At 35.7% G+C, this 27,726-nt stretch overlaps 1 protein-coding gene across 1 annotated transcript in view; it reads left to right on the forward strand.

The window, feature by feature from the left end:
- The first annotated feature begins 625 nt into the window (after nt 1-625).
- The window catches only part of LOC112044893 (cadherin-related tumor suppressor), a 156,004-nt gene continuing 128,903 nt past the window's right edge, over nt 626-27,726 (forward strand). Inside the window, exon 1 of the mRNA XM_024080888.2 lies at nt 626-6,196. Coding sequence (XP_023936656.2) covers nt 1,043-6,196 — 5,154 coding nt within the window. The 5' untranslated portion in view covers nt 626-1,042. The remainder of the gene's footprint in view (nt 6,197-27,726) is intronic.

A 27,726-nucleotide genomic window follows, 5' to 3' on the forward strand; every position in this document is an offset into this window, starting at 1 on the left:
TGTTATTTTTCGTGTTTTTGTTTCGTGGTTACTTATTTCTTGTTGGTAAGCACACACTATTCAGTAATCTGCATTAGACTCAGTGAATCCACGGATGCACCGCGCATGCATTAAGATGAGCATACAAAAGACATCAACGCACTAACTAATTTTCACTCAAACGCTAAATATATTAGAAAAAGTAGGTAGTGCTCTGCGCTGCCGTTTTCACAATGATAAATAACACCAAATATTAAAAGAAAAAATAATCGCTTAATGTCTTTAAAGTTTCAAATCAATTATTTTAGAATATTCTATTAGTGAAAATATCTTATTTCATAATATTTATGTATTTTATTATTTAGATATTTTTACGTACCGAAGCCAAAAAATTACTGATTAATTTAATCACTATCTACAAGTAAAAACTATTCTTCAAATAAAAACGATACGTGACCTAGAGCAAGGAGTATAATAAAATAGTTTTATTGCATCCACGATAAGTGTCCCTTGAACAATAAATAGTAGAATCCTTGGGCGGCCATTATCTCTGCATCATCATTCTGCAGCTACGGCCTGAGCTTTGAAAGCTGCGGGCAGGGCCGCGGCGCAGGAGGGTGGCGGGGCGGCGAGAGAGCCTCCGCCCGGCGCCCGCCAGTGCCGTGCCGAGCGTGTCGCAACCCGCATGCCGCTGCCGCTGCGCGAGCCGCACCAAGAAGTGATAAAAACTTGACTGAATAGTGTTATTAAGCTGTGATATCGTAACTTACTCTAAAGTTTTAACAATTTATATGAAAGTGTATCCAGTTTTAGTTAAATAAACCGATACAGTGACTTGTGACTGGTGTAAATAGTGAGTGTCACGTGTGTTTACGAATGAATGTGACGGCGTAGGCGCAACGGCGGGTCGCACTCTGTGAGATATTCGTGCTCGCGCAGGTCGTCGCGGCCATGTTGCATACCTGAAGCGAGCGAGCGCGCGACACTGCGCGAACGGGACACAGTAAGAGTTTCAGTTGCGGTAACTTTCGCTGGAGGAGAGCTGTGCAATGTCAGCGACGTCATGACCGGCATGGGGCGGTGGCACGTGGTGTTGACCGCGCTGGCGCTGCTCACCGGCGCGGGCGCTGGCGCCGCCGCCGAACAGATGCAGTCTCGCGCCGTGGACACCGGTGTCGACCTTCGCGTGCCTGAGGCCCAACCTATCGGAACGTTCGTCGGAAAGATTCCAATTAAACCTGGCTTCACCTACCGTTTTAATGAACCCCCAAAAGAGTTCTCCCTGGATCCGGTCACCGGCGAGATAAAAACTAATGTGATTCTGGACCGTGAAAGTGTGGATCGTTATGCGTTTGTCGTTTTATCGAGTCAACCTACATATCCTATCGAAGTTCGCCTTCGTGTGACGGATGTCAATGACAACTTTCCTGAGTTTCCTGAGCCGATCATAGCTGTTGCTTTTTCCGAAAGTGCGGCTGCAGGAACTAAGTTGTTATTAGACGCTGCGACTGATATGGATTTAGGCGAAAATGGAATAACTAACGATTATAGAATCGTTGATGGTGACAATGAAGGAAAATTTCGTTTAAATGTGACTGTTAATCCAAGCGGGCAAACATCCTACTTACATTTGGAAACTACGGGGAAGTTGGATAGAGAAACAAATGATTTTTATGTCTTAAACATTTCAGCCCGGGATGGTGGAAGTCCGCCGAAGTATGGGTACCTTCAAGTAAACGTTTCTATTTTAGATGTAAATGACAACCCGCCAATATTTGATCAAAGTGATTTTTCTGTATCTCTAAACGAAAGTGTGCCACCTGGTACTACAGTTTTAAAAGTTACTGCAACAGATAGTGATTTGGGTGACAACAGTAAAATTACTTATGAAGTTACTGATACTGAAAAACAATTCGCTGTGGATCCTGAATCAGGAGTAATTACTACTATAAAAAAGTTAAATTGTCCAAAGTATTGCAGTAATACGACATGTAATATGACCTGTGTTTTGACTGTCATAGCAAAAGACCACGGGGTACCACGACAAGATGCACGAACGTATGTCACAGTTAATCTTATTGATGCAAATGATCACGACCCAGTTATTACTTTTACTTATGTACCACCGACGGCAAATTTTGCCACAGTCGATGAGAACGCCAAGAACGGTTCTTTAGTTGCTGCTATAACTGTAACTGATTTGGATGCAGGATTAAATGGTATTACTAGTGTAAGAATTGTATCTGGAAATGAACTTTTTCATTTTCGTCTAGAAAACTCTAGTAGTGTTTACATTGTCCATGTTAACGGTATTTTAGATAGGGAAGAAATAAGTAAATACAATTTGACTGTTGTTGCTACTGATCAAGGTGTTCCTCCGCGTACAGCCACCGCCTTCCTTGTGATCCACGTAAATGATGTGAATGATCACGAACCTGTATTCGAAAAATCCGAGTATTCAACAGTATTAAGCGAATTTGCTCCATCGGGTACTTATGTGGCTGGTATTACAGCGTCTGATGAAGATTCGGGTGTTAATGCTGAAATTTTTTACGACTTTTATGATGGAAATCAACAGCAATGGTTTTCAATAGATCATCTGACAGGCTTAGTAACAACAAAGTCTATTTTAGATAGAGAAATTCAAGGAACTGTGGAATTGAACGTATCTGCCAGAGACGGTGGCCCTAACCCTAAATGGGCATATACTCGACTTAAAGTAACAATATTAGATGAAAATGATGAAGCACCAACTTTTCCACAATCTCAGATAAATGCGACCTTGGCTGAAAATATAAAACCTATAAAAGAAATACTTATACTAACTGCATCCGATTATGACCAAGGAACGAATGGTTCTGTTTCTTATTATTTGTCCTCAAATGTTGAAAGAAAATATCCCAATACTTTTATATTGGATGCTATTACTGGGCAGTTAAGTGCGGCTATTGAATTTGACAGAGAGAAAATACCTATGTATGAGATTCACGTAGTTGCTAAGGATCAAGGGTATCCACCTCAGTCTTCAACGGCTACAGTATTTCTCAAAGTTCTGGATGTCAATGATAATGATCCAATGTTTTATCCTAAAAGATATTTTAAAGCTATAAGAGAAGACACAAATCCCGGATCAGCGATAATTCAAGTAAATGCTCTGGACTTAGATGAGGGAGAAAATGCTAAGATTGTGTACAAGCTTGAAAGTGGTGGAGATGGATATTTTGATATAGAGCCTGCCACAGGGCGTATCATTTTACAAAAAGATTTTCGTAAGGCTCCTAAAGCATTGTACTCTTTAAGAGTATCTTGCAAAGATAAAGGAAACAAGAGAGCTATGGACGATGCTATCGTTGAAATAATAAAGGCTTCTCAGCGTAAAAATCTAGAGTTTGAAGGATATAATGGCTATAATTTTAAAATAGTGGAGGATGAAGGAACGTTGAAAGCGCAGCTTGGACGATTTGTAGGAAAAGTTAGTACTAGAATAGTAAATGACATGATTTCCTATTATATAATAGAAGGTGACCAAAAACATGTATTTAAAATAGATGAAAAAAGTGGAGTTATTACAACGCAATCAAATATTGACCGTGAAGATAAAATGACTTATAATCTTAAAATTATGGCTAAAAGCGGCCAATCCTTTGGCTTCACGACGGTAAATATTTCAATATTAGATATAAATGATAATTATCCGGTTTTCATAGAAGGAAGAGACGAAATATTTATACCTGAAAATATGGCTGTTGGGCAAGAAGTTTATTTTGCTAGAGCTACAGATCGAGATTCAGGTTCAAACCGGACAGTTTCATATAGTTTAAGCTATAACATTGATAATAGTTTTCGAATATCAGAAACAACAGGCGTAATTTATTTGAACAAAGCAATAACAAGCGAGCCAGGCTCAGTATTACAGATCGAAGTTACTGCTGCGGATAATGGAAGACCAGTTCTTTCTACTAAACATACAATATCAGCCATAATAAAAGATGTTAATGATCACACGCCAGTATTTGACCATACTTCTTATGAAACTTCACTTTTAGAATCAACCGTTGTTAATACGAGATTTTTCGCTATATCGGCTTCAGATGCAGATTTAGGACTCAATGGTAGAATATCATACACAATTACTGAAGGTAATATGGATGGTAAATTTGGTGTATTCCCTGATGGCTACCTTTATGTAAGAAGTTCACTTGATAGAGAAGAAAAAGATTATTATTCACTAACAATAATTGCCTCTGATCATGGCAAACCTCCAAGATCATCACAAGTTCCAGTTGTGATTCACGTTTTGGATGAAAATGACAATAGTCCACAATTTACTAATACAACGTTTATATTCAAGATTAAAGAAAATGAACCAGCTGATACATTCGTGGGAAAACTAACAGCTTCAGATAAAGATATAGGACGAAATGCAGAGTTGACTTTTAGTTTACCAATAGTTCAAAACGAATTTAGGATTGATTCAAGAAACGGATTTATTAGAACACTAAAAACTTTTGACCGAGAAAGCTTAGCACAAACTACTGGACAAAATTATATTACACTGACTGTTACAGTCAGTGATAATGGAAAAGTTAAGTTGTCTGATTCCGTTCGTGTCACCATATATATTACAGACGTAAATGATAATGCTCCAGTTTTTACCAGGACACCGTATTCAGTGGATGTTTCTGAAGGGGCTGTTGTAGGGGCTTCAATTATGAGGGTATATTCTACCGATGCTGATGAAGGCCTCAATGGGGATATTTACTATAAGCTTATTGGAGGGGATGATCTTGGAAAGTTTATGCTTGATGAAGCTACCGGGCAGTTGTCTATCAATAAGCCATTAGATAGAGAGTCAGTAGATCGTTACACGCTTACAATTATGGCGCATGATGCAGGAGTAGCTACTCGTCTTTCTTCTACAACAACAATAAGGGTTGATGTACTGGATGAGAACGACAATGCACCCGTCTTTACACAAACACAAATGAAAGTTGCAGTTTTAGAAACAGAACCTGTGAATAAAAAAATTATTCAGTTTCACGCAAATGACGCAGATTTAGGTATCAACAATGAAATACAATTTTCTATTACATCAGGCAATCGGAAAGAAACATTTTTTATAGACAGCTACTCTGGAGAATTGTTTCTTCATAAGCGTTTGGATTACGAAGATTTGACTACATATGTTTTAAATATCACAGCAACAGATAATGGTAGTCCAAGTTTATCTTCTAGCATTTCATTTATTGTAAATGTGATCGATGCAAATGATAATGCACCTGTATTTACTAACACTGCTATAGTACGTCAAATACGAGAAGGTATTCCGACGCATACTCCAATAGTTACAGTAACAGCTGAAGATCCAGACTCTGGTTTGAATGGGAAAGTTTATTATTCAATTACGCATCAAGACCCCAATGATGGCAGAAGACATTTTGCAATAAATAATGTAACTGGAGTAATTCATACTTTATTACCTATCGATAGAGAAAAAACCGATACATTTAGGATAACTGTTGTTGCTTATGATAGAGCTGAACCAGTTTCTTTGAGACTTTCTGCCGAAAAGCTAGTAACAGTTATTGTTGAAGATATAAATGATAATGCTCCAGTATTTGTATCAATGAATGCGGCTGTGATAAATTCAGAAAGGTTAGGTAGAAGTTTGAATCGTGGTATCTTCATTATGAATGTTTTGGCTCGTGATATGGATTCTGGAACAAACGGTCTTGTTACTTACAAACTAATACATGGCGGCAATGACATGTTCGATTTGCATAGAAGTAATGGGGCATTGAATTTGCGCTATCGTCCCGCTACGCCCGATGCAAGATGGAATCTCGTTATCAAAGCTACAGATGAAGCAGTGTTAAGTGAACAAAAAAGTACGGAAACTTATCTAACTGTAATCATGGGTGGAACGGAATTAGAGGGTATAACATGGACAAATGTAGGGTCTATTTCGGTAGCTGAGAATGAACCAGCTGGAACTGCAGTGCTAAACATGACTAATAGCTATAAAGGTGGATTAGAATATTACATAGTGAATGTGACTGGTGATAATAAACAAGTGGATAGATTGTTCGATATAGATTCATCTTTAGGCATTTTGTCTACAGCCGTGACTTTGGATAGGGAAACCGGAATCGATCGTTACGAAGTAGAAATCTGCGCCGTTTCTACGGGGACTCCGCTGCAATCTACTACAACAAAGGTAATATTTCAATCTTTCTTATTTAAATTAAATATGTAATCCGCCTGGTGTGACAGGTGTCGCGATGAGGCGTACTCGAATGAATATGGGTAGGTTTTGTTTATTTTAATGCGGACAATCCAATTAACTTCGCACAATCGTCGGTGGAAGACAAAACATCGGCACCATACTGTTGTCGAAATAAAAATAAATTTAAAATCGAATGCTCGTTAGCGTACGTCGGCTGGCGGACTCTAATCGGAGACTCTAAATTAACGATAAGCCGCGTCTCGCAACGATATCTCAACGTTCGTTCTGAAACCTTCCAAAGATTAAATGAAACATGGATTTTGTTTGTAATTTGTTTGTTTCACGTTGCTCAATGCAATTAATAGCACCGATTACAATAAACATTTCAAATTATTATAATATGTACTATTTATAAAAATCATTACATTTAAATTATAGTTACAACTGGATATACCCACTTGTAATCAGATTGTCATTAATTATATAGTAATCCTTCAACATTTTTGAAAACTTTATAACGCTTCTGAGAAGAATAGTATAAATATATGCTATGTTGTGTTAAATTATATGCTATGTTGTATTAAATTATTATTATTAATTAACTAGCGGACGCCCGCGACTTCGTCCGCGTGAAATTTAGATTTTCACAAATCTCTCGGGAACCATAGATTTTTCCGTGATGAAAAGTAGTCCATGTGTTAATCCAGAGTAAAATCCATTTCCATTCCATTTCAGCCTCATCGGTTCAGTAGTTTCAGCGCTAAAGAGTAACAAACATCAATACATACATCGATACAAACTTTCGCGTTTATAATATTAGTAGGATATTAATAAAATCGACTAGAGAATAACAACTGTTATTGTTCCGAGTTGTTTCAGTGAATGAAGTCTTATAGCGAAAAGCTTCAACCAACATCTCAAGAAGCTTTCGCTAAAGTGTTGGATCAAGAGTCGAAGGCAGTGATTCTTGACACGGTGCGTATTGTGAGGAGGTTCCTCACTCTGGAGCCCTGACCACCGGTTGCTTGGGCACTCACATGTCCCGCACCGGGAGGGTTTATTTTTTTTATAAATTTTACATTAACATTGTTAAAAATTAAAAAAAAAAGGTAAATAAATGAGAGAAAAAAGAATCCACTCGAGAATAAGACGCGTGTTTATGACGTGACTGTGGAATTATAACACATTCGCCTGACACCCATTACAAGTTAGGTTACTTAGTAACGTAACCTAACTAGATTATTTATTTTTGAGTAGCAATAAAAACTTAATAAGTATCTGAAAGTTAAGGAATTTACTATACAACGTAATTTTATCATTATTAGTTTGAAGAAATGTCATAAAAAGCAAAATCGTATAAAGAATGCTCGTAAACCTCCTCGTTGGATTACAGTTACGATAATGCCTTTACTTTTTTGTCACATAAAACTTGAACCTGAGCTTATGGTCTTAAAAAAACATTTCAGTATTACAATGTAGACATTTTTATAATGTTAGATCATTATTTTTTCCATAATCATAATAGCGACAAGCTTTTTTGGTACTACTACAGCAAATAGGAAGAGTTTTAATAACTTTGTTGTGTTAACGGAATTTAATTTAAAATGGACAATGTAATATTACATTCTTACTCAAAAATACGTACAGTATGCTTCATTTTAATTAAATGATGTCTATAGAAATTATCGATCAGTGAATTGCTGAAAAAACTCAAATATTATTATTTTCGAAAAATCCCGCATTAACACCTTTAACGATAACCCAAAAAAGGGCAAAGCATTTAATGCACAATATCAGGAAAATAATAAGGCTCTCAATAAAACCCGGGTTCGAGTCCGTACGCTAATACGTTTCAAATATCTTATTTAATCGTACCAAGGCTATTGACCGGGAAATACTGAAGTGTTATTCTTATTACACAGTATTTTTGATATAGTGGCGTTTTTTGGCACATTTATATACAAAGGACCTATAAGAAATCTTTATGTTTATCGATTCTGATTTTGTGTTTAGTTTGTGAAGTCTTTTTAACTATAAAATGTTCAGCGATATTACAGTTTTTACCAGTCTGTAAGTAATAAAAAAAACGGAGTTCAACCACCTGAATCGAGTATACCTACCAAGCCTGTTTCATTCTAAAAAGTCATCGACAGTTTTTTTTACTTTTTATTTGTCTACTATAAATAATAGTGACCATAAATCAATAATACGTTTTTCTGAAATTTTGTTTACCTACTCGTATCCTATCTAAAGTAATGATAAGAATAATGATCTATAATAATGTTGCGCTGCTGATTTCTTTCTCACGAGAGAATAATATGTAAAATAGATATTAAGTGTTACTTCAATGTGCATTGGTTGAATAAATTGACATACGGGTAAATAAGGTCTATAATAACTAATTAATATGTAAAAAACAATAATTAACTGGATGTTTTCAAAATAAATAAGAGTATAAAATTTCAAAATCTATTCAAATTATTTTATCGTAATTAGATGAAAATTCATACATTTTTAGCTTCCTTGCATAAAACATGACATTTATCAATATTTGAACTATAAAAATAAACGCACGAATAACAAAGATATTTGTAATTTTGTTTGAACGCCCATACAAATCTATCTAAGAACAAAATGAACAAAATTACTAAATGCCAGAATTAATATGTTAGATGTTTTCTAAAGCAATATTAAATGGCCAATATCATGGATTACGAGTACGTTAATCTATCAAAAACAAATATTGTAGAACCTTCAACACCCCATGGTGCTATTGAAAATTTGCTAAAACTCAATTGAGAAAATTCAGTCCTTTTTGAATCCTAACTTATAATGTGTATATGTAATGCTTATATGTCATAATTATCCATTCCATCCATTGCGATACACACACACTCACTATCACACACTATGGGATAGACGAGAAAAAATCAACCTCACTTTATATGCGGGAAAGGAACACAAAAAAGTTTTTTTTTTTAATTTTCTTTTTAACATTTTACAGACGAGAGATTTCATTAATATATATACTGAAATTTGGCATGGAAATTTTAGCTTTCTAGTTTTAACAAACAAATTACGTTTTATAAGTTGGTCGACTCTATAAATAGCAATTGGGGGAAATTGACTGTAACAAAAATTAGCAATTAAAACCTTAATATTTTACAAACGGATCCTTAATTCGAAAAATAGTGTTTCCAGACTCACATTATTTTTCAAGACCTATCTAACGATAGCCCACATTATGAGGAAAACTAGTGAAAAAAATCATCCCCACTTTAGATGTAGGGGATGTACCATATTTTTTTTTTTGATTTTATTTTATGAATTTGTTCACAAAGTCAAAAAATAAAGCGATACTCCCCTAAATCTAAAGTGGGATGACTTATTTTTTTTTTTTAATGTACATACTCATGCTAGATTAAAGCTTTCTATAGCTTAGGCGGCGGATCGCTACACCCCTCCAGGTTCGCGCGGACCATCGGGAGCGTTACGAACGAATTTGCCAAGCTTATAGTAGTAAAAGTCTCTGCGCTAAACCGCGGACAGACGGGCAGATAGACGGACATAGCGAAACAAAAAGGGTACCTTGTGGACTACGAAGCTTTAAAAAGAAGAAAGATTTGATTGTTTGCTCATTTCTTTCTTTGCATTAGAAATTCGTTCACCCTTAGATTCCTACATTATGTCTGACGAACATAGAATGTATTTTATTTCCATATTCCCACGGGAACGGCAACTACGCGAGTGAAATCGCGGGCGTGTGCTAGTTATATTAATAAGTGTATGAAAGAAGATCGATTTAAGGTAGACCGTGAGGGGTGAGTATCGACTGACATCGAAAGCGCATTAGGGCGCCAGCGTGCATTCCGCAGTCTGATTTATTCAACGTGCTCCTGGCGCGGGCGTCGACACTCGACTTAATGAACGTAGGTACATCCCTACAGGCCCTACAGCCTACAGGTTACGTTATACAGTGAAATAGCTTTCATTATTTCACGCCAATACTAATAGTCTTGTACGCGTTGCGTCGCTCCTATTGTAGGTGTCGCGTAAAAAGAGCGCTGGCTGTTATTAATAATTTTCCATGAATATTTTTTTTTACAAGAGTATGTGTTACTAGTTCCTCGTTTTGGTATTAACATTAATTATTTATCTTTTTATGGAGGGGAGCTATCAGTGTTGGTACAAATAAGAGGGTATTTGATGACTTGAGCTTAGTTGTTTGTTAGGCAGCATGGACACCGTCACGCTGCCAGTCATGTTGTCAATTCTGTGCAATAATGTGTTGCAATTATTGATCATAAATTGTTAAGTGTGGACATGGAGAACATATCGGGCAGGGAAGGTGAGTGTTAATATATTCTAAAGGGATCCCAGCTCTATGTGTTTCCTCTACCACAAAATAATGGTACCATCACTGTCGCTGATAGCCGTCACATCATGTAATGTATAAATATATAGTAGACATTTTTGTAACAGAGTTTTTTTTAAAATTACACTATGCTTATTTTTACCGCCAAGCAGGCGTTGACGGGCGCATAGTACTTAGTAATCAAAGTATAGGTAAACAGAATTCATAAAAAATTGGTTTTTGTGTGCTTTGTTTCAAAGTTGAAATGGCTCAAAAAAATATGATAGGGAGCCACTTCTAACTGCAGTGTCTGCTAGCGGCAAGTTATTTCAATAATTTTATTACATATATTCTCACCGTAGCGCTATTCTCTGAGGATGTTTTTATAGCTCGACAGTGTAAATACATCGTTATAAAATAGCGCTACTTGGTAATTATCTAGATAGCTAATTTTCCAATTCTGAAGTTTAGAGGAAGTAGTTCAAAAGTATCTACTTAAAACCAAAATTTTAAATAATATAAATACATAATATATACATTATACACATCATCTTCGTCGTTAAGAATCCATGTTTGGCTCACCGTTGAGCAAGAGTATCTCAGAGTGGTTAGCCTAATTTTTAGCCCACCTACACTAGCCCAATGCGGCAGGCTTCACACACGTAGAGAATTAGGAAAATTCTCAGGTATGCAGGTTTCCTCACAATGTTTTTCCTTCACCGTTTGAGACACGTGATATTACCATATAATGAACGTAACTGAAAAGTTGGAGGTGTATACCCCGGACCGGATTCGAACCTACGCGCTCCGAATAAAAGGCAGAGGTCGTATCTACTGGACTATCACACATAACAGGGCAAGTTAAATAAAAGCTTTAAGAATACTATTCAAAAAGTCATTGGCGATGGACTTAATACCTCTAACATCATTTGACACTCGCCTCATGTACATGCAAGATCGTTGTATTGTAAATAGCTTTCATTATTTAACGTCCGTACGTAGATTATCGTAGGTTTTTACGTGTTTTAACGCGTAAACGCTTGGCAAGTGGTTTATTATTTTTTCTGGTAATTCCCAAAAAAAAACGATAAATAAACTAACGAGATATATAAATGTAATAAAAGAGTTATATTGAGCTATCTGTTTGGACAGAAGTAACGGTTTGGTAATTTCATGTTTTATTGAGTGGATACCTATTTAAATAAAAACATCTGCTCTCCTGTCCGTAAGTGCGTAATACACATTTACCTTGTACTTGAATCGTAAAAATTACTTTATAAAACTGTGTTGATTATTTTTTTAATTGATTATTTTGTAATGAAACTTTTACTGTTAGTTATTATTTGTGTGTACTTTGGTATCTCTAAAACGACCTACGTATTTGTTTGACGTAAATTTTATTATAGTTTTTTGCAACAAAGTTTTCTTGACACTAAAATAGATACATAATTCATATAATAATAAAAAAGAACCGCAAAAATATAACAACTCTCCTCCATCGTCGCCGACACCAGTTGATGTCGTTTCTGCTATCCCTTTAAGTTTATCGCAGACTACCACACCGTACGGCTGTGAAAAACTACATGTATCGTTGTCGAGTTTTTAACGAATACCTGATATTAATTACTACGTACCACCTACTCATACTTTTCCAGAATAGTTTATCTGATCTATATGAAATTTATCTAAATAAAATAGATGCTATAATTAATAATAATAATTATAGTCTATTCGAGCTAAAATCATACCGTGGAGCATATATATTATATAGTGTTTTATATAAACTGTCACTCTTTCTCTCTCTGTGGTCCTTAATTTCTGAAGATCGTAGTCATGATCACGATAGTAACTTCGAAAGGGTCGAAGTTTTCAACTGGTTTCTATTAGTGTTTTATACAGTTGCGTATAATGTAAACCTTTGCGTCTCCTGAGGCAGACTGCGATTACCTTCAAGCAACAAAGTTACCGACGTTGCTGATTTAGCATTGGGCTTTTTAAAGTATTAGCATTTTTGTTTTTATCAACAAATTTATTGATCGAGACGAGTGTGCGCGTTGGGAGAGAACTTTGAATGTTAAATCAGTATTTATTCCAACCTGTTACGTTGTCTAATGCTTTCTGAGACACAATTGATAACGAGTTTGGGTGGCACGTCCCTTAAAAGCCTTATCGGGAGAAAAAAGTCACTTAGGTACCTTATACTTTCCGCCTCAAATGGATAAGGCTACGGTGGGTAACGGAGTAACTTTTTGAGGCTTGATTTGTGGACTTAAATGAGTATATACATTAGTGGGTAGGTAGTTTTGTTTTGTTATTGCTGATACCTATTTGTAAAACAAACATACATCCATACAAACTTTCGCGTTAACTATATTAGTAGGGTTATTTAAAAAGTAGTTTTGTATAACAAGAGCAATTGCTAAGTTTTTCTGCTAACTCAATAGATGTATTAGAGTACAAACATAGGAACTTAACATCATAAAAGTGCGACTATAAGCCTAATAAAACAATATAAGCCTAACAAAGCAATATGATTTGACTTAGGCTACTTTTGGTTTTATACATGTTTGTTTTTATTCCACAAAAACGGGATTTATGCAGGTGAAACTGCTAGTTACAGTTAGTTTATAATAATTATATATTATTAGAATACGAATACGAGTTATAAAGCTGAAGAGTTTATTTGTTTGTTTGCTTGAATGCGCTAATCTCAGGAACTACTGAGATTAGCGAATTCAAGCAAACAAACAAATAAACTCATAATGATCAAAGATGCATATAATAAAATAGATATCAGTATTTATAAATGAGTTTTTTAAACCTTCACCTTTCTTTTTGTACGGATAAGAAAGATAGAAGATTTCGAATTAGCTTTGTTCCTCTGATCCATTCGTGCGAAGAAATTAGAAAATCGTTCGTCTCGGTGAGAGTTGATCGTTTCGATCCGATGCTATACAGCGTGCTCCAATTTAGTTCTAGTCGTATCCCACAAGAAGGCAGGTCAAGGAAAGCTACAACTAGTTACTACAAGGCGTCATTTAATTAAAATAGATATTTTAATTATCTAGTAGGTTACTACTGTTTCTCTTGATATCTATCTTCTATTTAATTGTATATTATAATTACAAAACTTTTAGACTTTTGACGATAATAATAATTAACGAAAATTTGAATATATAATTATATACACAAGTATAAAAGAAAGAAAACATAGGATTTTGTTGAGAAGAAATATTTCTTTGTAGAAATTGTTTAGAAACATAATCTAATATTTAAATTACCAAAATTCAATAACCATGTTTATTTAATAAAAAGACAAAGCTTTTTAGTAAGTATGAGTCTATTTTTTTGTAGGTATCCATTTATGAAAAACCGGTCTTTTTGGTATTTTAAGTAAGATAAAACTAAGATACCTATTTGTTATAATAAAATAATGGCTTCTCGAGAATTACTGAGATTATTTATGTAAATTCCATTAAAAATACACGGCGACAATAATTATTTTATGTATGCTGATGTTAATTTTAATTGGATTACTGTGTAAATAATTTTCTCATAGAAATCTTTCTTATAATAAAAAAAAACTAGTGAGCAGCTCCGTTCGCGTAAAATTTCGTTTTTTTTGTACAAATCTCGCAGCAACCATGGATATTTTTCGGAACATCTCTATAGCAAAATTAATCAAAATCGGTTAAGCGATTTTGATTATTTTGGTATTCGACCTATTTAAATAATCCAATTTTATCTCGTTGTTTAAAAAATATTGTGAATGTGTGAATGTGAATGTGAATTTGTTTTTTTTTTGTTACGCATTAAACCAGTTTTAATGCTTTCACTAATGGTCACCTATATTTTATACGCGAGTAAAACCGCGGTGCTTCCGCTAGTTAAAAAAAAAGAAAATTACTGTTCGCTAGTGTCGCTTTTTGAATTGTTGTTTGTTTATTTTTCAAGAACAAGAAAAATTGGGAAAATCTTACGAAGGACTATAGATACGTTGCAAAAAGTTCATTTGTCGTGTACAAGCTATATTTTCAAATATCGAAGGCAATCACAACATTATAATAGATTGTTCCCTGACAGTCTACTGCGGCCGCTTTCTTATCATCCGATAGCGGTGACCAGTCCATCGTGATCTGCCTCGCCTCCGGACGCCCTTCACCAAGTTTAGAGCGGGAACTGGTACCACCGACTGTCACAGATCAAGTTTAATTGGACACTTGTATGTGTGCATTCATGTACAGCTGAACCGGTTTTGGTAAGCTCGATGCTTTCTACGTCATACATCGCTGTTTATGTATGACTAGTTATGAACGTAGCGTGCGGTTCATAAGTTTAAACTTGTATGAAGTTTATTATGATTTGTGTATCATTTGCGAAGGCGTGATAGGAGTTTAGTTGGAGCGGTCTTGTACCTGTCGTTTTTATTATGTGGTACTCTTATATTACGGATTTGTTTAGGATATGGGCCGTATGTATAACTTAATATGGTTACGCTGGGGTGTATGTTCTAATAGATTCTCAGTGCGTTTGCCTCCATATTAATGACGTTGTTAAATAGTGCTGGTCTTAGATTAAGGATCTATGAATTGCGTGAGAGAGGAAAGCCGTCGCTTCTCTGTGTCGTTAATTTACTGGGCCCGCGATTCATGGCAGCAGACGACATTAGCTTTATCAGCCGTTTGATAAAACTGAACGTTTTAAGAATAGGAAGTACTTTCTCGCAATAACACGTTCTAGTTGATCTTAATTGGATATTTTCTGTTGCTATTGCTTGTTTATTGATAATGATAAAAGTTTTAGGAGTCTACTTTTGCCTTGAGAATATCTAAATGCTAATTGCAATAATAATAAGCCTAATATTATATAGCTAAAGAGTTTTGTTTAATTGAATGCGCATTTTTGTGATAGATTCGTTTATGTCACAAAACTCACAAAGTTTACCTTTTTATAATAAAAGTACCTATTAAGTTAGAGTTGTGTGCATTTTAAGAATTTAAATATCACGTGTCTCAAACGGTGAAGGAAAAAATCGTGAGGAAACCTGCATACCAGAGAATTTTCTTGATTCTCTGCGTATGTGAAGTCTGCCAATCCGCATTGGGCCAGCGTGGTGGACTATTGGCCTAACCCCTCTCATTCTGAGAGGAGACTCGAGCTCAGCAGTGAGCCGAATATGGGTTGATAATGATGAAGTTAGAGTTTAAGAATTATTCTGAATATTATGAAACAGGAAATTCTTTGAATTCTTTATATAATTCTTTACTACTCGTACCTACTTGTAATTTTTTTCATTTCATGTTAAACAGTTTATTTACATAAACACACATAAAAAAATATTTAAGTTACTCATAGTTACGAATACAAGTTTGTATAATTAGATAATAACATTATGATACAGAATCAACAGTTATCTTGTCTATTCTCACTGACGTCTAATTAAAATTCCTAACATAGTAATAGATACAATTTATTCATAAAAACAAAGCTGCTCTGTACATTGTCTTACACGGAGTGTTTAACTCGTAGATACATGAACGGAATAATATTTTTCTATTATTCAGATAAATGTATAATTATATTATTTAAAGCAGCGGCGAAGAGCAAAACAAACCGATTCCCACCGGGTTACGTATTATTACGATGAATATAAATATGCATGGATAAATTTATCTACATCAATACTAATATATAAAGCTGAAGAGTGTGTTTGTTTGTTGGATTGAACGCGCTAATCTCAGGAACTACTGGTCCAATTTGAAAAATTTAAATATCACCTGCTTCAAACGGTGAAGGAAAAACATCGTGAGAAAACCTAAGAATTTTCTTAATTTTACGCGTGTAAAGTCTGCCAGTCCGTATTAGGTCAGCGTGGTGGATTTGTAGCCTAACCCCTCTCATTCTGAGAGGAGACTCGTGTTCAACTGTGAGCCGAGTATGAGTTGTTAAAAATTTTGATGATAAATTGTCTAATTTCCTCCGAACTTATGGTTTCCCCCAAAGAAAAAAAAATAATCTGACTGTTGAAGAAAATAAGGTTTTTATTTGAATAAAATGAAGTGACATGAAGTACCAAAAGAAATGTCCTTGCAATATTAATGTGATGGGTGTGCTTGTTTCTTGTCGCAAATGGATTCAATGTTAGGAGTAATGTTGGACAATTTAAACCCTAATTTATTCTGAATCTGTATCAATTATCAAGTCACCATTACGTAAATCTAGCCGCGAGCCCCTGCCGTCGAAAGGCGACCCCAAGGGGTTCGCGTATCCCACTTTGAGAAACCCTGGTCTAGACAATCCATTGGACCAATGAGGTAAACAAACGAATGAGAACTTTTACAAAATAAAGATAAGATTATGCGTTTATTATACCGGCAGCGTATTAAAGCGTTATTTTCGGTTGCCAATAGCTATTAAATGGGCATTACTGCCACCTGTAAGTTAGGGCTTGCAAACCTTACGCCTCCGCGACGTTTCACCGCAAAATTGATTCCCCGATGCTATCTAACCTCCCCGGGGAATGGATAAATAAATACTTTACGATAATCTCAAGAGATCTGAGACAGGCCAGAATTACAGCTCGCTGGATATATTATTGCATTTTAATTCCGTGCCCGGCACTCCTCCGTCGCATTATGATTGTATGATTTACTGTCTTATTGTACGTAGGTATAATACTTTAATATAATACAAGTATGTAAGCACTTCAAACAGATTTGGTTCAGCTAAAAATCGGCACTTTGATCATATTTCAGCCAGAAATAATCGCACTTTCACGTATTTTTTTTATCCAAATGCAATTAGGCGCGTTATTTACATTAAAATATAGCTACAGTATAGTAAACTACAGGCCTGTGGCAAAAATTGATCATGAACTACCAGGAGACTTGTTTAGAAAGATACAAGGGCATAAAATAAAATCTTTTTACCAAAAAAATTAACCGAATTCAAAGATATCATTACTCACTCTAAAAAGTAAAAAAACATCCTACTATCATAGAAAAAGAATACTTCCAGATGGAAGTAAGTATACTCTTTCAAATAAAAAGATAATTTTCAAAATTGGTTATTAAATGACGAAGTTAACATACGCGGCGAATTGAGAACCTCCTCCTTTTTTTGAAGTCGTTTAAAAATCACATTCAGCACGGCACTTATAAGTTGTGCAGACTGAGTCCAGGCACTGGTAGAGATACTCGGAGTAAGTACATATTGGTCAAATATTTTTGTACGGAATTTTTACCATCGATAGATCCACAGATATAAGAGGTAACTAGATTTATAAAGTGTCAATTCTTTGTATTGAAACCAGCGTACCCAGGAGCGTGGCCTAAATGACTGTTTAATATATAGTGAAAAATGAAATATGTCACCTTAACTTTAAAGTTAAATATTATTTATTCCTTTTGTCACAGAACAAAACAAGACTGCTAGTACATGCGCGGACACGCTTGCGATGTTCCGCACACCCGGGTGTACGCGGGCCACGCCCCCTTGCTACTTCTATTGGTAAAAGCGTTAGCTTTTAGCGCTGTTTGTCCTGTGGATCTGAGATCCATAAAAAATAATAAGAAAATACGTAGTGTCTACTAAAATAGTGCGCCGTCCTTGGTTAGTTGCATCGACTGGTGACAGAAGGGCTGGCTCATTTTTAGCGCAAAGGATCAGCCTGGCTGTTCAAGTGAGGAAATTTACGTATAGCTTCATTATGTAGATTTAAAAAAAGGTACTTTAAACAAATTCAGTCACAAATCAGCGCGGTGATCACGATTTTACGCAATTAAACATTTTGCCTACTAAATTGCAATTACGAGTGTTACCTTTGACTATTTATGTACGGCTATTGGATGTGGCAATTCGTTTTCGTTTTTGTGCCTTTGGGAACAAACGTAAAAAGCTGTAGATAATTGTGATTTATTCGAAAATCAAATGAATTTGTCAAAGTGTTTTTATAAAATAATGAAAATATAATATTTCCTACCTATTGATCAGTTTGAGGTAGTATATTATTTTAGTGATAATAATAGGCGTAAAGGCCAACCCGCATTGAGCCAGCGTGGTAGACTATTTCCCCTCTCATTCTGAGAGGAAGCTCGTGCTCAACAGTGAGGCGAACAGAGGTTGATAATGATAAATAGGCGTAAACTTGAAATTAAGTAAAGCATTCAGTATTCCAAACGTGTCTAATGGTGTGTAAGAGCCTATATGGCGAGACCATCGTTCTTTTACTATAATCAGAAAGTTTGTCTTACTATTAACCTCCTACGGTACGAGTATATAGGCTCTCGATCTATAAAATCTAACAAAGTCACGAGTTATAAAATCCGTTTCAATATCCTTCCCGTACCTATGGGTTCTCGTCAATGGAAATTATCAAAGCTTTACAATCGAGTAAATAATGACTTCATATTTTAAGAGATCTCTAATAGCTAATCGGAAACGCTTATTATAATGTTAATTAGTTGGTTATACTCAGCACTAGTTTTATATCATTACGCTTACAATGTACGTTCAATTTCTAACGTTATACCGATCTAAGATTTTCAAATCGCTATGCTGCGCAGAATATAAGTATCTTGCCTCAGGGCCCACGGCACTAAATAATGACTACTGAATAATTAATTATTAAACTTAGTAGTTTTATGCTCGCAGTCTATATAGCTATCGAACATGGTTAACCGGTAAATTGTAAATTGTTAGAATCGTTGGCTCGGGGATGTTTTATTTTCACAATGTAGTAAAAAGTAGTATGCTAGCATTTCCGGTTTGAAATAATTATTCTGAGAAGTCTAAATACTTCTTAGAAGTTAGAATAATTATGTTGTTCAGGTGTTTATATCTGGGCAACAGATCTTTCGAGATTTGTATTTTTAGGGTTCTGTAGCTCAAAACGTAAAACCGGAACCCTTATAGGGTTATTTGTTTTTCGTCTCTCTATCAATACCCTTTTCAAAGGAATGCGTGGAGTTGGGTATTGAAACCATTAATTTAAATTAGTAAAGCATTAACTATAAGTGTTCCTTGTGGACTACGGAACCCTAAAAAGATGCGACCATTTATATACAAGAAAAGTATATTTTGACATTCCGTTGACCAAGAACGATGAAATTATACTTGTAATGATATTTATATTAGATATTTTGTTTATTTTATTGTTCAATAAATGTTTTATAGGTTTTATTATTAACTATCTAAACACCGTGGTTGCACACACGTAGTTTCAACTGTATGAATAAAGGGATAAAATATATAGCCCATGATACTGGCTGATAATGTAGTTTTCCACCAGTGAAAGAATTCTTAAAATCGGTTCAGTAGTTTCGGAGCCTATTCTACAAACAAACAATAAAAACTTTTCACTTTATCTTTAATCTCTAAGTATAGATTTTTTGTGTTAATTCTCTCTTTTGTGGTAATTGAAGACTTTGAGACTCTTCTGTGTTAGGTAATTGTTGTTAAATGAAAAGTAAAATAACCATAATAATAGTAAGTAAATAACCGAATATATTTCGGTTGAATATCACAAAATAAATCGAGTATTATTATGACCGTCATAAGAAACACATTTTTATTTATTCTATAACATTATCGTGACTACTTAAAAGAGGTCCCCTAATTAGCGTTATTAACACCTAAATTTAAATATAAAATGTAAAAGACGAGCTTGTACGAGACGTGGCGATTTTCGCCTTTCTCGGCAAAATCTCGTTTAGGTACCAACATCGATAAATGTTGTAAAATGCAAATGGAGCTAGTGAAATGGTAGGAATATTCCGCCCACGTATAATTTGCCATTACCTTTTCTGAAGTTTGCCCAAATTACTAGTAATCTAATTGTCTGTGGCAATGGGGATGATGACTAGGTTTGAGTATATTGATACTTGTGATACATTCGGGTAAATAAGGTCAATGTTAGCTAATTTATACATAAAAAGCAAGATTATAAAATTTAAAAATCTATTTAAAATCTTTTATCGTAATTAGATAAAAATTCATACAGTTTAAGCTTCCTTATACTAAATGTGACATTTTTCAATATGTTAGCTATAAACATAAACTTACAAATAACAAAGATATTAGTAATTTTGTTTAAACGCCCATACAAATATAACGATCGATATGTACCTACGACGTCATTAATTCGTAACATTTTGTATGGGACGTTTTTCAGGGATCCGTGGCCGCAAATTTGACTCTTTAAAGCCCTGTAGCTCCGAAAGTAATGATCGCAGATACCCCGTTACTTTTACAAAATTGCTTTACTATTAGCATACTCTTAATTTATACCTATACAATTAAAAAAAATGTCATCATCCCTATTGGAATCTAAACATTTTATCCAGAAAAGGCTCAATAGTTTGAATTTTCTGTAATTTATAATAAGATTATACTTTATTCACCATTAAAAACCCATATTCGGCTCACTATTGAGCACAAGTCTACTCTCAGAATGAGAGGGGTTAGGCCAATAGTCCACGCTGGTCAAATATGACGTCTGCCACTGTCAATCCGCGGCAGACTTCACACACGTAGAGAATTAAAAAAATTCTCTGGTATGCAGGTTTCCTCACGATGTTTTTCCTTCACCGTTTATAATAATCTATACAAATATTATAAAGCTGAAGAGTTTGTTGGTTTGTTTGATAGAACGCGCTAATCTCAGGAACTACCGGTACGATTAAAAAAATTCTTTCAGTGTTATATAGCCCATTTATCGAGGAAGGCTATGGGCTATACATTTTCCCCATATTCCTACGGAAACGGGAACCACGCGTGTGAAACCGCGCGGCGTCAGCTAGTAATACATATATCTATTTTATTTATTAAAAGAAACAACTGTTTCCAGAAAAAGATAGAGCAGTTAATTTTATTTGCATCAATTACATTTCGATTTTAGGCTTAAAAGAAACGTTTTTATCTAAGTGGGCATAATTTCACGGGTATCAAGTTTAGTCGATAAATTTTGAGCCAACATTGTAATCAAAGGGTTTATACATATTTATGAGCAGTTATTCATTCTGTCCCTATATTATTGGGACAGCATGGTGGATTAAGGCCTAACTCCTCGTATTGAGAGAGACTTGTGCTCAATAGTGAGGCGAAAATGGCTTGGTGATGATGGTGATTATGGACGCCCGCTAGCTACGAGTATATTGCTTAAAAAACAGCTCTATCTTCCAGTGAAAGTCCTTTTAAAATCGGTCTAGCCGTTTTAGAATTTGAACTATAATGAGTGTTATTCATATTATTTTATTATCGATTTTTTTTTGTTTGCATCGTACCGCGTTGCAAGAACCAGCGCATGATTAAGGGCCCCTTATATCGAAATTAATAGTCGGGCATACTCCGATGTTGTATCACGTGCATATGGCGTGTTTTATAATAAATTAATACGATCTAGCCCTTCCAAAGATTAACCCACACAGACAGATAGACAGACTATTTTTTTAGAAAAGCTTGATTGTTCTAGTGTGTGGTGCACTTGATATAACACAGTTATTTTGATCTCACAGACAGACAGACACTTAAATTTATTTATATGTATTGATCACAACCTCATGTGAAAACCATACACATAGTCGTACCTACACAGAAAAATATAGAATTTGAAGTGCACATAGAAAAACACTTTAATAAAAAAGATCTACAAAAAATTCAAAATTCATTAGTCATTGGAAACATTTATTATGTTGTACCTACTATACTTTAGTAGGAACGTGTTTTGAACAATACTGGCTTGAGTCGGAATATTTTTCAAAAGTGAACCATTTTTTTATTCTCCCGGAGAGATTCGATTGTATTAACCTGTTACCTGGTGCAGGTAGAAATGCCAATACAGGTAGTGTGTTTTTATTCTACGTATACAATTCGCGTCCGTGACGTCACTCCGTATTTTATTACTTTGTAACAGGATATTTGATACTCAAACAGCAATTACTGTTTACAAATGAGAGAAAGTAGCCGGAATCAATTCCTACTAGTAACCGGACAGTCCGCTCTGTATCAATGAGACAATATTTTCTATTTAATTAAAAAACCGGCCAAGTGTGTGTCGGGCCACGCGCTGTGTAGGGTTCCGTAGATTAAACAAGCAGTCTCTTATGTAATCCACAAAAATACCGATATGGATACCTCACACCATGGGTACTTGACTACGATCTCACCTGATGGTAAGTGATGATGCAATCTAAGATGGAAGCAGGCTAACTTGTTAGGGGTAGGACGAAAATCCACACCCCTTTCGGTTCCTACACGATTTCATACCGGAATGGTAAATCGGCGTTACGTCTTTGCCATTGGGGTGATAACTAGCAACGGCTGAACGCAGACTGCTGACGGCGTCCGAGCCTGAGGTCCTGGGTTCGATCCCCGACTGGGCCGATTAAGATTTTCTTAATTGGTCCAGGTCTGGCAGGTGGAAGGCTTCGGTTGTGGCTAGTTACCACCCTACCGGCAAAAAGCTTACCGCCAAGTGATTTAGCGTTTCGATACGGTATAAACAGAAAGGGGTGTGGATTTTCGTACTCCTCCTAACAAGTTAGCCCGCTTCCACATTAGATTGCTTACCATATGGTAAAATTGTGGTCAAGGGCTAACTGGTAAAGAATGAAAAAAAAAGAGCCGCATCCAAATGTTAGTAGTAGACCAGGGGCGTAGCTACCGCCGTATCAGCCGTATCAATAATAAGGGACCCCTTGCAGAAGCAAGAATTAGTAAAATGTTCACAATCTCTTTTTATTTCCCTGGTTAAGCCTGCGCCCAAAAGTTGTAAAGATACTACATATTGCCTACATAGATCAAATCACTGTCATATATATTATAAGCGACCATTTTTGTTTCTTTACCCTTCATTCGGGCCCTCAACCAATTTTGATACGGGGCCCCACCAAGGCACGCTACGCCACTGTACAGACAGACATTTGGTCACTACTAAATGGAGAAAGTGAAATTAGTTGACAAGTAGAACTGAACTGAGAGACAGTAGCCGTATAAGTGATACCGGTTACAACCACCGGATACGAGATCCGACATCGGGGGTTACTTAATTACTTGCGTTGTACGATTAAATGCCCCTGAAGAATGGCGGGTTACACTTGATTATAATATACTATACCTTTCGTGCCGAGAGCCGTGATAGGTAAGTGGATATGACCTCTGCCTTACCCTTAAGGCTGCACTAAAATATCGACATTTTGAATTTTTAAAACAAATAACTAACTCGCTAACAGTGGAATTCATAGACGTTGTAGGGGCATCCCCAGGGGATCAGCCGCTGAGTGTCGAATTTAACCTCTATTTGTTTGAAAATTTGACACTCAGCAATTGACTGATTCCCTGGGGGTGCCCCTATAAAGTCTATGAATTCCACTGTTAGCGAGTTAGTTATTTGTTTTAAAAATTCAAAATGTCGATATTTTAGTGCCGATTGCGGGAGGCGTATTCACTGATTTGGTATTTATTAACAACCTATTAAAATGAACATCAAATCAAATGAGAAATGTCATAACCTACTGTATAATATCCACGAAGGGTTCTCAGTGGCCACCGGATGTCATTTGTTTCATAGAATTTCGATATCGTATATGTCAACTAACACACATCAAAGTTAGTGAATTAGCCTGCTGAAAAGAAATACTGAGGTCCAGGTTGGAGCGCGCTTGACTAGTCCCGGACCGGATTCGAACCCACACCCTCGCGAATCGGAGGCATAGGTCATATCCACTGGGCTATCACGGCTCTTACAGTGGAATTCATAGACGTTACACCCAGGGGATCATACACTTGCTGAGTGTCAAATTTTCAAACAAATAGAGGTTAAATTCGACACTCAACGTCTGAATGATCCCCTGGGGATGCCCCTACAACGTCAATGAATTCCACTGTTAGCGAGCCAGTTATTTGTTTTAAAAATTCAAAATGTCGATATTTTAGTGCAGTTTACGATAACATGGTAGCAGCCTTAAATTAGGGTAATAAATAGAGGCCTCTTAAGGATTTCGGCTGCTTTACTAGCTGCATACATAAATCACAACTGACATTAACGACACAACTTCATTTTAGACTATAAATAATTATGAGTCCAAGCACTTCGACATAAAATCAAAGCAGTTTATGCATGAAAATATCTTTGAAATAACAACACTTTTATTGGAAGTCTAAATTACTGCTGCAAACAATAAATTTAATACCTGTATCGGCTCATTTGTTGTTTGATAGAAACGTGATTTTTACATACATTGATAAAATAACTAGCTTTGTAACATTACGTAACAAGAAATTACGAGATAATATTGTAATCTCGTAATTTCTTGCCAATAGGTAATTCTCTAACGATGTTTTGTATAACTCGCAAGTGCGAGTTTCGAATTCACTGTTATCTTTCTCATTCTACAGTATCGTGTTAAACAGAGAGAGATAAAGGGGAATTCGAAATTCGCACTTGCGAGTTATAAAAATATCGTTACAGAATAGCCTAGCTGGTAGCACGACATTATACCTCAGGACAATAAAATTAACGCCGTCATGATGCTTTATGAGAAAAATATTATTAAGAAAGTAACCACCACTCGAATGATAATTATTTCTACTTAATTACTTAATTATTTAACTTCCGAAAATCCGGAACTTATACAAAACAACGCGCGATGCGCGATTTGACGGCCGCGTAGCGCAGTGGGTAGTGACCCTGCTTTCTGCATCCACGGCCGTGGGTTCGATTCCCACAACTGGAAAATATTTGTGTGATGAGCATGGGTGTTTTCCAGTGTCTGTATGTATTTATACATTACATAAGTATTTATATGTAGTATATAATTGTATATTAATATTATAATATCCACTATCTTAGCACCCATAACACAAGCTACTCTGTATGCTTACTTTGGGGCTAGATAGTGATGTGTATTGTTTAAGTATATTTAAGTATATTTATTTATATATTATTATATATGCTTCATCATCCAGATTGTTTTATGCTCAGAATACAGTTTTATGTTGATAAAACCTAATCAAAGTATAATCTAGTTACGCAATACGCAATATTTACTCCATATATAATAAATATCTACCTATCTGTGAAATCGTTTTGATATGTAAACGAATTAATTGGATCTTTTTTTTATTCAAAACGTGTATTTCTATAATCGGCATCCGTTTGATATTTACCGCCAAATAATAATTATTTGAAATATTCAAGGCTAAGCTAAAATTATGTATCCAGATGTTTAACTAAACCATATAATTTCAATACTAACCTACTCGTTTCGATCTCTCGTTCCTTCTCAAGTAGATTCGGACTGTGTCGAAACATTGAACAATAGAAAGGCATGACCGTAATATGTCATGATATACATAGCTGATAAATTAAATTTACCATGTACGAGTAGAGTAGGTATAGAAATCAAAATTCTTTCGCTGCTCGAATAAGAGTAGACCGGTTAGGAATAGTGATGTGCTCGGTCGAGGCCGAGCGAGACGCGGCATCCGCCGTCCATCCTTGCGCACCCTGCGGCTATAAAGGTGTGCCATAAAACGGGTCTCATTTTACGACCATTTGACTTTATATACGTTTTCGAAGTCATTTCTTAGATGAACCGGCCATTGTAGTTGCACGGGCAGTTCGTGGTGCGTTTACGCTGTTCGTAATATAAAAATATTACGCAAAAAATTAACGAGCCAAGTTTTTGTAAATGTGCCCCATAGTTATTTCAAGTGCTTAACGAGAAACATGTATGCAAATGTAAACGTTTTATCGTCCTTTATGTCGATGGTCGCTACCCTTTTATTGTTCATAAGATCTAATGCTATCGTCGGATAATCGGTTTGGGATAATTCGTTTCCGAATCGTGCTCATAGAAAGTAGGAGCTCAGGCTATCGGCGGGGAAATCTGCAATCTCGACAATGCTGTATCAATATTCATGCTTACGGTCGCGACCCCTACCATTTGCATAACTGCACATTGCATTCTCTCGGTTGCAACTGTTCTATTGTTTTATGATCTAAATGACCACGCGATATAGGGATAGTCACGATAAGGATGTAAACATACGTCTGAGCTACCTTCCGATTTCATGTACGATATTTGTGGCTCGTATAGATTATGAAGCATCGGTGCTTCGATTCAATTTATCATGATAATCGAGCAAAGTCTCTTCAAGTTACCGATGCTCCCTTTAAATCTAAGCTCGCGGCCGCCAACGGATAGGACAGGACGGCGGTGAGTCCGGGAGATAAGATCGGCTCCTACAGTGAACTGTACGTCAAACTCTTCCTTACTACTTCGGTCGTTTCAATATCAGATTAGTACAATGTTGAGTTATGCATAGGAGCCAGAATAGAGATCACGATTTTATGTGTGTAATAAATAAGAGCCGATCGAATAGGTACTTTGCTCGGGTTACTAACCAAATATAATATGTATACCTATCTAAACAAATGACGAAAATAGAATTTGTGTGTCCTTAAAGTATTGAGTGACATCAAATGAAGTTTAATTTATTTTATTGATCGTCTGTTTACTAAATGTCTTGCATTTCCGTTATGTACCTACGCACAAAACCTACGAAACACGAAATAAATTTAATTGAACTAGAATACACGCGAACTACAAATAGAAGATATCGTAGGAATACCGTCCATTAAGCCTATGTAGAAGGTGTATGCACATCGCAATAAATTAAACTTAATGACTACTAAAAGTAAAATATATATGAAAATTTACTACGCTGAATAGGAATAAAACATTGCCTCTTATTTTAATGTGTGTATTATTAATGTGGTGGATATTAGAACGTTGTCTTATAATTCATACATTTTATGGCTTTAAATTTACAATTTGAAATCTGTAATCAATGTTGTATTTAAAAAGGTAAATGTAAATGAAACCAATTTGTCTAATCTTCATAAGTTTCTATTGAGAGGATGAATATTTCTCACCGCATTCTCGATACTTATTCACGGTAGCTAATTCAAAGACCAATAAGTCTATCTCATTACATTAGGAGTGGTGCTGCAGCATTTTTGGTCAATCACGGATCTTCCCTCGCTTTAGTCTTCCGGAATGCTTATATAATTACGTAAGCTGCGTTGTACGGTCCTTGGCACTAAGCAATCTTGGCATACAAGCCATTTTAGAACATCGGCACTTATGAAGACTGACAACGATCT

The sequence above is a fragment of the Bicyclus anynana genome, chromosome 9, assembly GCF_947172395.1.
Source record: "Bicyclus anynana chromosome 9, ilBicAnyn1.1, whole genome shotgun sequence".
In the NCBI taxonomy this organism is placed as follows: Eukaryota; Metazoa; Arthropoda; class Insecta; order Lepidoptera; family Nymphalidae; genus Bicyclus; species Bicyclus anynana.